Here is a 12,148-nt window from a genome sequence, read left to right on the forward strand (position 1 = left end):
ATATACTGATCTCAAATAATCCTAATTGAAAAAAGAAACTCAAATAAATAAACCAAGCTTTACACTAACAGTAATTCCATTTCATTTTAGATTAGTTGCTATATTAAAAAAAGAAGCAATTATAATCTTTTTAGTTTTAGGATTTTTAGTTTATTGTATACTTATTTTTTTTATTTATATATTTTCTATACCATTTCAAATATAACAAATGCAAATTCTTTTACTTTTAGATTTTTAACTTATGATTACTTTTAGTTTTAGGATCTTCTTACATAAACCCCAATGATATATGACTTGATACCAGTTAGTGTTGTAGTGTATGCTGTTGTACATTGCATTGTGTTACAGTACTGTTAGCAACTGTTTTCTGAAAGCTCATAAAGTTGGCGAAATTTATATTCGGAAAATACAGTAATGTCTAAAATGCAAAAGAATTCAACAAATCTCGTGAATATGAACAAAATCAGAGCAAAACAATCCCTAATCCAACAAATCCCAAAATCCCAACTCGGCTGGCCAAAGAAGAAGCAGAACCAGTGACAGGAGCAACAGCAGGAGCACCCAATAAAGCTGGAGAAGGTGCAGGAGAAGGAGCAGAACCAGTGAAGAAACCACCAGTGTGGCCACCACGGGAGGACATGACGACAATGTGAAGCTTCTCACCTTCGACGCAGTTGCTTTTGGAACCGCTGATGAAGTAAAAAGGACCAGATCTCTCTAGCTTCACCTTAGTGTCTCCGTTGCTGTAATTAGCTGCTGGGTTTGTGGTGTTGCAGTTAATGTATGCGTCTTTTGTCACTTGCAGAACAGAGTCCTTTTCCCCATTGTACTTCCACACTGTTTCACATACAAACAGTTTAGAAATTTTCAAGAGTTAGGAGGAAAGGGTTGATATTGGATTTGAATTTGGGGAAAAAGAAAAACTTACCAAGAGAATCACCAACGTGAAAACGTAAGCTCTCAGCCCATTTGTTAAGGGACTCAGAAGGCGAAGAAGGGATTTTCCAAGCGCTGGTTTTGCCTCCGACCAGAATCTCTTTGGAACAGGCGAGATTAGTCAACAAGAAGAAAATGGAGAAGATTAGAAAAAGACTTCTGTGAGCCATTAGGGTTTTAAGTTAGTGTGTGAGCTAGAGAGATAATTTGGGCTCTGTTGTGAATGATTGGGTCAGTATATATAGAGGAAGAAACTAGCCGTTGGAAGTGTAATGGTGTCTGCTCTGCTAATCCCACTGTTGCTCCCAACGCTTACTTTTGAAACGGTCAAGTCCCCGTACCAAGGCATTATTTACATATAAAACCAATTATTTTTAACAACGGTTGGAGACAGAATTTTAAATACGAGTGCAATGAGGGACCAGTAATACTATCGTTTTGTTTCTTGGTGTCTTGCGATTACACTAACAAGATAGTCTTTAAGCATTTAGATATAAAATGCTAAGTTTTTAAAAGAGAGTATAAATAGAATTGAAAGAATCACATATTGTCAATCAAGAAAGATAATCCGAAGTGTCATTTGGGAAAAATCAAACAGAATACACTCTAAAGAAAAAGGTTTACATATAAAAAACCATTTCTTTTGTTACTGTAACCAAAACCAGAGCGAAACAAGAAGACCCCTACTGAGCAAAAACAAAGCCTTTTTAGCACTTGTGAAAATCATTAAGCTATATTACCTTCTTTCTTTCTTTCTTTCTTTCTTTCTTCTCTTGAATGTGTTTTCTGAATCAGTCGATCTTAACCGAGGAATAGATGAGCCTTGTGAACCAGAGACAAGCGTAGAAACCGATTGTTCCGGTCAGGACAAAAAACGCATAAGAGGCGATGAGCATGTATCCGAAGTACAGCATTGCCGAGACGAGCTTAGTGATCTGGAGCTTTGTGAAGAAATAGAAGGCTGCGTAGAGGAAGAGATAGACCGCAGAAGAACCTGAGGTGAGGTAAGACCTCCACCACCAGAGATAGTCTTCACTGCAAAGCTGGAAGTAGCAGAGAACAATGGTTATTTCTGCGCAGGTGACCATAAGGATCACAAAGACGAGGAATAGGAAACCGAAGATGTAGTAGAACTGGTTGAGCCAGATGGATGTGAGGATGAAGAAGAGCTCGATGAAGACCGCACCGAATGGTAAGATTCCTCCGATAAGGATTGAGAAAACTGGGTTCATGTACCAAGCTTGTTCTGGGATTTGACGTGGGATTTTGTTGGTTTTCACGGGGTCATCGAGCGGTGGCTTCTTGAATCCGATGTAAGCTCCAACAAAGACAAGAGGGACTGAGATTCCAAACCAGAGGAAGATAAGAGCAAACATCGTCCCAAAGGGAACAGCTCCGGATGATTTTTGTCCCCAGATAAGAGCGTTTAGGACAAAGAAGATGGCTGAGACGACTGCAGGGAACAAGAAGGCTGTTCTGAAGGCAATTCTCTTCCATTCTGTTCCTTTGAACATTTTGTAGAGACGTGAAGAGGCGTAACCGGCAAAGAGGCCCATGAAGACCCAGAGGAGGAGCATGGCTGTCATAAGACCTCCCCGGTTGGAAGGTGATAAAAATCCGAGCATGGCAAAGATCATAGTGACAAGTACCATACCTAAACACTGGACACCTGTGCCAACATATACACAGAGAAGATCTGAATTGGATGGAGGTCTGAACACATCACCATGGACGAGTTTCCACCCAGTCTCTTCTTGAGCTTCTTCTTGTGTCTCAAGCTCGTTGTACCGTGAAATGTCACGGTAAAGGGTCCTCAGCATAATCATCGCTACCATACCAGAAAGGAAGAGGACGATCATCAGAGAGTTGACAATAGAGAACCAGTGAATTTGATTGTCGCTCATCAGAAGATAAGCATCCCATCTAGACGCCCACTTCACTTCACTTTCCTGAAGAGGCAGCAGGGTGAGAAGAGGAACACAATCATCGTATCTCACTAAGACAAAACAGTGAGAAAAGGAACACAATAGTTATAAACTGATAGTCGAAGAGGAACTTGCCTGAAAATCAACATCATATGTGAAGATAATTTCCTTCTTGTTTTCGACTTCTTGAGGTGTAGCTGAGCTAACAACCAGGCGTTTAGTGTGAGGATCACAGGTAGTCAAACGGGTCTTCTCACTCCATTGTCCCTCGTATTCATGCTTGACACTGCAAATGAAGGGAAGGAATATTAGAACTGAAAAAAAAAGAGAACACCCCGAGAGTCTATTTTTGTTCAACAAGAACTGCACCTGAATGGTTTGACCTCAAATCCCACAATCCTTGCAGCATCGGTTTGCACATCTCTGTGATACCGGACAGTGAAAGCCAAGTGATTGTGCATAAAGTACTTTTGCTCTTTGCTCTGTGTAAATCCAAAGGAAGGACTGCTTAGAAAATCGTTGCTTTCACACTCAACGCAAATAATGAATAATCTAAACTTACTTACCCCCTCATACTGCCCTTTAAGACCGATATGATAGCCTAGCTGATACACAACAGAGGGAGAACCCTGACCAGGATCAATTCTTTCAATTGGAACCACTAGAGGAAGGTTATCAAGGATCCTAACACACACATATACACAAACACAGCATGAGAAACGTAACAGAGGAAGCGTACATGAATGTAGTTCTCATAATTCAAAAGTCTTACATGTTGACCCGATACTCATCATCAATCTTCTCTTTGAATGCCTTGGCAGACTTGGCATCAAGCGTGACACGGCCGAGAACATTACACATTTGTGCTTCACGCATTTTAAACTACATACATTATTCCAGTTCCGCAATAGTTAGTTAGGGGTTGGTAAGACAATAAATAATATCAACTTTTCGATAAAAAAAAAAAAAAAAAAAACAGAGAACAAACCGAATAAGGAGCGTTTTCGATCCGGTCACCACGAAGCACTTCACCAAGATTCTCAGTACTGTCAACAATCTTCTTAGGACGGCAAAAAGGAAGAGAGTAATACGAATACGGAAGCTGAGTCTTAATAGATGTCAACTTGTTCACTTTCACCTTCAACTCATCTCCCTACATAATAATACCCCCCAAACCCATAAACAAAAAGATCAAAACTTCAAATCCATTCAGCTTGGATCTTCTACTATACGATTTTATCCAATTTAGCTATGAATTAGTGTAATGAGATAATTATTGAAAAAAATACGACATTGGTACAGATGAAGAGATAGTAATTGAGAAAATTTAGAGCCTAAAAGTGTCGGTGGCACTAAGGATCCGCTAAAGCTAAATCTTAAAAAAACCAGATCCGAGAGATCCAAATCAGATCCCAATGGAATTAAGAATACGTTTTTTTGTTTTTTTTTTACCTTTTCGAAATCCTGAGGAGCGACACCGGGGAGGTAAAAAGATTGAGCGGCATGGATGAAGAGAAGAAGAATCACAGATCCAAGGATTTGTACTCTCCTTGAACTTCTATAAAATTCCATAGCCATGGGTTCGGTTTCCACAGATCTGGAGAGCTTTATAAGCTTTTTTGTTTTTTTTTTTTTCACAGTTTTGTGAAGAAGAAGAAGAAGAAGAAGCAAAGAGAAATCGAATTGATTAGAGAGAGAGAAGCGAAGATCCTTGTTTCTCTCTCCGTTATTGCTTTCGTTTTTCTGTAACATCATTTTCTCCACTTATATATCGCCACGTGTCTAACACTGTCGAGAAATTGTAAATGGGCCTCATTTCCTAAACCCATTAAATAATTTACGCTAACATTTCTTAGGTCCATTAAATACTATGAATGGTGGACAGCTTTTTTTTTTTTTTTTTGGACTTTTGGTCACGTTGAAGTAAAATCTAGTTACGTAACGTTAAGCAAACCAAAAGATGTTAGTTTTCGACATAATTTATAATTAATGCATGTAAATAAAGAAATCATGTAGATGATAAAACAGAAAAAAAAAAAACAAAAGAAAAAAGAAACATTATTTTATTAATTAAAGACGTTACAATAACATTTACACATGTTAATCACTATTTCAAAGTGGAGAGAAAAATCCAAAGAAAAAATAATACAAAATAAAAAATGGAGTTTAAGGTAGTTTTCATGGGATGTCTCTTGATCACTATTTTGATATCATTTGCTAATCCTAGTTTAGCCACAAAAACTGACGATGATGAACCATGGATCGATCCCAACACTGACTTAAATACGGTGTTTGCGGAATCTCCAACTTCAAGTGAATACAACGACAACGTGCTCGAGAAATTGTCATCACAACACTTTAGTTATCTCAAAAGTTGCGGTAAGAAGAGGGGACGTCAGTGTCACAGGGAAGTGATGAGAGAGATTCTTCAAAACAAAAACGTTTCGAAACATTGTTGTGAGAAGATAGTGAGAGTTGGGAAAGATTGTCACGTTGCGATTGCGAATATAATGTTCAAGAATTACCATGTCAAACGTTTTGCTTCCAAAAGTCTTTTCAAGGCTATCAAAGTTTGGAACAGATGTTATGCTCAAATTGATGCCCCTACGCCAAATTCTGGTTAAAAAAACTTTTAATCAATAATTGATTTATATACGTCACTTAAACTTTTCTTTTCATTCTATCAAATAGAAAAACTACATTTTCATATATATATATATTTCATTGTGTAAAACATCCTATCATGAATATTATGTATAATTTGGAGTAATGAAAAGTCTTAACTTGACATCTAGTGCAATATGATTCGTGCTTTGATTATTCTCTAATAAAGAATTTATTAATTCGGAGTTTTATAGATAACGAAGAAAAAAAAATATAGAGATAGGCTTTCTAGTAATGTGATATATATATTAATTCGATTATTTGATTCTCATAAGTCATAACGAAGAGGAGATGGTACTTGTATACGTCTCGTTTTGGTTCTCCCTGCAATGTGTTGCCGAATCTTCGGACCAATGCAAAGCAAACCATCCCCACGGACATGCCTGGCGACCTTCCTGGCATCTCTGGGGTACTCTCCACAGGTTATTCAAAGTTTATCACTTTTGATTTTTGAACGGTTTTGTTACACAATTTTCTCTGTTTCCTATGTTAGCTCTTCTTTTTTTTTTTAATTCCTAGAAAGAGTTTAGTTATACGGTTAAGCTATTACCAAAGGCAATGTATCTGTAATGTTGGTTGTATGCACGGGGTGTGTTTCAAGTGGTTGCCTAACAATTTTAACAAATTTAATGGACATCATAGCACACTATTGACAACTTCTTGCTAATCCAAACGATCCTTGGTTTCGGGATATTAATTTCGGTTATTTTGAGACTCAGATTTGCAGCGATTTGGAGCTCGTATTGGTTTCTTAGTTTACAAGTCCATTGACCAATGCTACAAAAATCTCGACAGATGATTTGATAATTCAATAAATGTGGTTTAAATAGAGAAAAATAGGACAAAGTAGAAATTCAAATCATAATAGAATATCAATACCATTGAAGTTATACAGTAAACAACAGTAAAGTGTATAAAAAAAAAAAAAAACCTAAAAAATCTTATAAACCTGATAAACCAAAACGAGAACTATAAAAAACAGTGGGAGAGCACGTAAAGATTGAAGATGGCAATAACAAAAATAGTCACGGTGTCAGCACGGCCGTTCAAGTTCTGCTCCTGCAGCCAGGTGATTATAAAATACAAAGTCCCCATCAAAATCAGCAGGATGAAGAACAACGAAAATACTGTTATATCACCACTTTCTGTGAGTCTTGGAATCCTTGAGTATTTGGTTTTATTGGATGATGATGAACCGGCTAACAATAAGAAGCGCGGTAGGCTCCAAAACAGAAACCGAATCAGACTTTTAAGCAACACTACCAACATTATTGCGTATTCACTTTTCAATCTATCGTTTTTTTTTCTTCCACAGAATAAGAGTTTTTCAATGGTTTCTTATTGGATTTATAGTGTGTTGGTGATGATAAAAAAAATGGAAAGTAATCATCATATTTAGAAATTTAACATTTTAAAAAAATTTATAGTTCTCCACAAAAATAAAAGGAAACAACAACAACGTTCTCACTTTAACAAAACGTTGATTTTTTTTTCTGGTAAGAATAAGAAGCGCGTGGATTTATTAAAATTAGTACAACGAAAAAAATAAATTTCAGATACACAATTTTTTAAAATATAAAAAATCAGTTGTGTTATAAAATCAAATCTGATAAAAAAAATCATAAATTTAACTTGACGTCCAGTCGAGGCAAATCAAACTGATGACCTCACATATCCTAAATCATTTTTTTGACCACCAGAAAAACGAAACAATTTTATAATCATGAATTTAACTCGTTTTCATATTTAATTGATCGCTACCACCTATGTTTTCGTGTTTTTTATTCAATGTTTTCTTATTCTTCATATTTTTTCTTGTCATTATCATTGTCAAATTTTGTATTAATTGTCATCGTAACTTTTACCGTTTGGTTCTTCTTTATACTCTTTTTCTTCTTCTTCCTCGTCAACTTATTCACATTCTTCCACTGAAAAACTTTTTTTTAAACTACCACACAACTTGTTAACCCATCAAACTCCAAGAACAAAATCATTTCTTTTCTCATAAAATTTGTAAAATTCATGATTACCAGCATAGTCAACACATGCACCCAATTATTGATAATTTTATCCATATACTTATTTGGTTTTAGATCCACGCGTTTAGAAACTTCTCAAACCAAAATCCTTACTTAGTTTATAATATTTTAAAAACAGAATAAAATATACTAATAATTATTTATTTAATATGAATCATATGATATATAGAAATATGTGTACACTATAAGAACATATTAATTATAAATAAATAATATCAATTATATTATATCATCAAATAATATCAACCATATCATATTATCAAATAACCGTAACCGTATATAAAAGTAACCGCTTGAACCGTAACCGTATTTAAACGTAACCGTTTAACCGTTTGTTAAACGGTTCTGGTTAAGGTTACAAAAATTTCTAACCATAACCGATGGTTAATAAACCTTAACCGTGACAACTGTAACCCTGGTCATGCCTATGTATAGCTAATAAAACATGTGTGTTTATCGTCCATCTTTCTTCTTTAACCTTCAAAATTTGACTCAAACATCAAATTAAGGTCTTGCGCTGTCAATTCTTCTTCCTTAGACCCAAAAATAAAAAATTAATGAAAGAATATCAACTCATCTATAAAATCATACACAAAAATATGTTTTATAGCTCATAAGAAATAAAAAGCACAAATGTAGATAAATAAGATAATTTATGTTTTGCATCAATATTTATAATATTTTAAACTTTTATAAGGTTTCGAAATATAAAATTTGAACCTTTTAAAAATTTTCAATATTTATAATATTTTAAACTTTTAAAATTTAAATCTTATAATATTTAAAAGCTAAGAACTTTTAAAAGCTTCAATATTTATAATATTTAAACTTTTAAAATATTTAAATATTGTAATATTTTTTTGAAACTGTTTAAAGTTTTAATTTGATCAAATAAAAACTAGATCAAACCAAATAGAACTTTTAAACTTGGACGCCTGATAAATCAAGCTTTCCTGCTCATTCGTTGTTGGAAGCATATTAATCTTATTTATACTGGTTTTCAACCATTGTCTAAAAAATTTCTAGCCGATGTGGGATATTGTGCTTAGTTCTTTGATTTCCATAAATTTAAAATTTCTTTTTCTTAAAAAATTCTGTAAATTTAAAAAATATTAATGAATGACATGTCAAATTATGATAGGTTGTTTAAAATAATTCTTAATATAGAATCAATATTTATAATATTTTAAACTTTTATAAGGTTTCGAAATATAAAATTTGAACCTTTTAAAAATTTTCAATATTTATAATATTTTAAACTTTTAAAATTTAAAACTTATAATATTTAAAAGCTAAAAACTTTTAAAAGTTTCAATATTTATAATATTTAAACTTTTAAAATATTTAAATATTGTAATATTTTTTTGAAACTGTTTAAAGTTTTAATTTGATCAAATAAAAACTAGATCAAACCAAATAGAACTTTTAAACTTGGAGGCCTGATAAATCAAGCTTTCCTACTCATTCGTTGTTGGAAGCATATTAATCTTATTTATACTGGTTTTGAACCATTGTCTAAAAAATTTCTAGCCGATGTGGGATATTGTGCTTAGTTTTTTTATTTCCATAAATTTAAAATTTCTTTTTCTTAAAAAATTCTGTAAATTTAAAAAATATTAATGAATGCCATGTCAAATTATGATAGGTTGTTTAAAATAATTCTTAATATAGAAAATTCTGTAAATTGTATAAAATGTTAATAATTGATATGTCAGATTTCTATTGGTTGTTCTAAATCCTGTGTGGACGGCATTAGGAGCTTATAGCTCCTACTTTTTATTAGTATATATGTACCACAAATTCCCAAAATGGAAACAAGAAAATCTTCAGTGTTTACATATTTAACATTTTGACAAATTGTACATAGCTTAGTTTTCCATTTTTTTTTTTTTTTGCATTATAACCATCTTTAGTTTTAACAATTTGAAAGACTAAAAACCTATTTCGATACCTTATGGAGAATTGGCCTCTTTTGATGCTTCAACTCACACAAGAAGTGTATCGATAATGGTTAATCACTAGAACTATACTCCATGTTGGTCCCAATTCCTTCCTAGAAAAGCAAGGTGTAGGTCATGGAATTGAGAACCAAACAAAACTCATGATAATTGATAGTTAATACTCTTCTTGATCATCTTACTCGCCTAAAACGCTAGAATTTGAAATACATACACATGTCTCTCTTCTCCACGAATGATAAAGTGAAGATTCTAGCATCAAGGCGAGGCTCCTGATGGATATACTTGAGGTCGCTGCTTTTCTCCAATATATATTCTTTGCTCCTCTTCCTCCTCTATGGAAACCAAATATTCTGGCTCAGTGGAGACTGTAGAATAATGGGAGAAAATGATTTTGTATTATTCACATGACCAACATATTTATACAAGAGTTTGTTGTTACCACAACATACTAGAATGATTAGATGAGATCTTTATAAGATAAAGTCTTTACAGATTGAAGCATATCGTATCTATACTAATACGCCCCCGTAAGATGGACGTCGGTGACAGAGTCTTAGTTAACGCATCTGCCAGCTGATCTTCAGAACTAATGTGAGCAACCCGAAGTTGCTTGGCCGGTACTTGCTCACGAACAAAATGATAATCAAGAGCCAAATGCTTCATCCGAGAGTGGAACACCGGATTTGCAGAGAGGTAGGTAGCACCAATGTTGTCACAATACAGAACCGGTGTGACAGGACACTGAATACCAAGTTCAGACATAAGAGAATTGACCCACTTAACCTCAGAAGCAGCAGCAGTGAGAGCCCTATACTCTGCCTCAGTAGTAGACCGAGCCACACCACTCTGTTTCTTTGACGACCAAGACACAGGCTTACGACCAATGTACACAATATAACCGCCGGTGGACAAGTAATCATCTCGATCGCCAGCCTAGTCAGCATCCAAATACGCATGAAGATGAGTAGGAGTGGAAGCAGAGAAGAAGATACCCATATCCGCAGTCCTAACCAGGTAACACAAAACTCTTTTGACAGCCTCCCAATGCACCGTGGTAGGCTTCTGCATAAATTGGGATAAGCGATTGACAACAAAGGCAATGTCAGGCCGTGTCAAAAGCAGATATTTCAGGCTACCAACAGTTGCACGATATTGAGTGCCATCACACAAAGGAACACCAGAAGAGAAAGTGCGAACCTGCGAGGACACCATCGGTGTAGGAACAGGCTTTGCTTCCGCCATGAGAGTCTTGCGGAGCAAGTGAGTAATGTATTTCGTTTGTGTGAGATGAAGACCGGAAGCTGTGCGATAAGCTTCCATACCAAGGAAGTAAGAGAGCTCTCTGAGGTCCTTGAGAGAGAATTTGACACCAAGAAAATCAGTAACCCGCTGTAACTCAGTCAAGGGTGAACCAGTGATGATTATATCATTGACATAGACAAGTATGTAGATATAAGAGGAGCCGGTACGAAGAACAAAGAGAGAAGCATCCGCGTGAGAGTTCTTGAAACCGAGACTGACCAGGAAATCCTTGAGAGCATTGTACCATGCACGCGGCGCTTGCTTCAAGCCATAAACTGCCTTTTTGAGGCGACAAACATGATGAGGTTTGTCTTTATCAACAAGACCCGAAGGTTGGAGCATGTACACTTATTCGTTAAGGGGCCCTTGGAGGAAGGCATTGTTGACGTCTAACTTAAGGAGTGGCCAATTGCGACTAACGGTGGTACCAAGAACTGCAGGAATAGTGGCATGTTTAACGACCGGACTGAAGGTGTCATGATAGTCAAGTCCAGGACGCTGGTGAAAGCCTTTTGCGACGAGACGGGCCTTATATTTGTCAACGGAGCCGTCTGGTTTGCGCTTGATACGGAAAACCCACTTAGAACCAACGATGTTCTTAGCAAGCAAGCGATCAACCAAATCAAATGTATCATTCCTCTTAAAAGCATCAGCCTCATCATGGATTGCTTTTGTCCACTTCTCATCCTTAAGAGCTTGGACATGACTTACCGGTTCGATCTCTTTGAGAACAGCAGTGAGACCATAACGAGGATTTGGCTTTCAAATGTTGTCCTTGGCTCTAGTCTGCATGCGATATGTGTTCTGAGGAGGCATTGGTGCCGATGAGGAGCTTGTAGAAGCCGAAATCGAGTGATTTGCCTGTGAAGATGCAGAGGAGGAGGCGGCAGAGGAGGGAGAAGGGGACGACTCAAGTGTGACAGTACCAACAGGTGAGAAATACGACGACGAGGCTGCAGGAAGAGTGAGTGACCGATCGAACGGATGAATGACAGAGGCTGAGAAGGAATCGAAGGTAGGTGTTTCATGAGTGGGACAGGGAGGAGAGACTATTTGTAGAGGATATGGAAAGACTGATTCAACAAACTGAACATGGCGAGAGACATAAATGCGAGAAGTAGAGACATCTAAGCAGAGAAATGCACTTTGGGTGAGAGAGTATCCTAGAAAGACACAAGGTGTTGATTTTGAACTAAACTTGTTTTGACCATAAGGGTGGATCCATGGGTAACACAAACAGCCAAAGGTTCTAAGCTCGGTGTAATTCGGTTCAGTCCTAAAAAGTAAGTGATAAGGAGAATATTGAGAAAGGTTGGGGGTG

At 36.0% G+C, this 12,148-nt stretch overlaps 3 protein-coding genes across 3 annotated transcripts; 1 reads left to right on the forward strand and 2 right to left on the reverse strand.

Moving 5' to 3' along the window:
• Nucleotides 1-363: 363 nt before the first annotated feature.
• On the reverse strand, nt 364-1,218 carry LOC104706828 (early nodulin-like protein 13). The gene is made up of 2 exons (XM_010423055.3): nt 929-1,218; nt 364-837 (listed from the first exon to the last, which is right to left on the reverse strand). Exons 1-2 carry the CDS (start codon nt 1,104-1,106, stop codon nt 464-466), a joined length of 552 nt encoding a protein of 183 aa, XP_010421357.1. The 5' UTR covers nt 1,107-1,218; the 3' UTR covers nt 364-463.
• Nucleotides 1,219-1,442: 224 nt separating this feature from the next.
• On the reverse strand, nt 1,443-4,698 carry LOC109124524 (transmembrane 9 superfamily member 9). The gene is made up of 7 exons (XM_010423056.3): nt 4,314-4,698; nt 3,850-4,014; nt 3,634-3,743; nt 3,428-3,545; nt 3,231-3,343; nt 2,997-3,147; nt 1,443-2,885 (listed from the first exon to the last, which is right to left on the reverse strand). Exons 1-7 carry the CDS (start codon nt 4,614-4,616, stop codon nt 1,728-1,730), a joined length of 2,118 nt encoding a protein of 705 aa, XP_010421358.2. The 5' UTR covers nt 4,617-4,698; the 3' UTR covers nt 1,443-1,727.
• A 322-nt stretch (nt 4,699-5,020) lies between these two features.
• On the forward strand, nt 5,021-5,485 carry LOC147939823 (protein DOWN-REGULATED IN DIF1 11-like). Its single transcript, XM_087461048.1, has one exon. The coding sequence runs from the start codon at nt 5,021-5,023 to the stop codon at nt 5,483-5,485; it is 465 nt and encodes a 154-aa protein (XP_087317174.1).
• Nucleotides 5,486-12,148: the final 6,663 nt, after the last annotated feature.

The sequence above is a fragment of the Camelina sativa genome, chromosome 8 (assembly GCF_030686135.1).
Source record: "Camelina sativa cultivar CO46 ecotype springtype chromosome 8, ASM3068613v1".
NCBI lineage: Eukaryota > Viridiplantae > Streptophyta > Magnoliopsida > Brassicales > Brassicaceae > Camelina > Camelina sativa.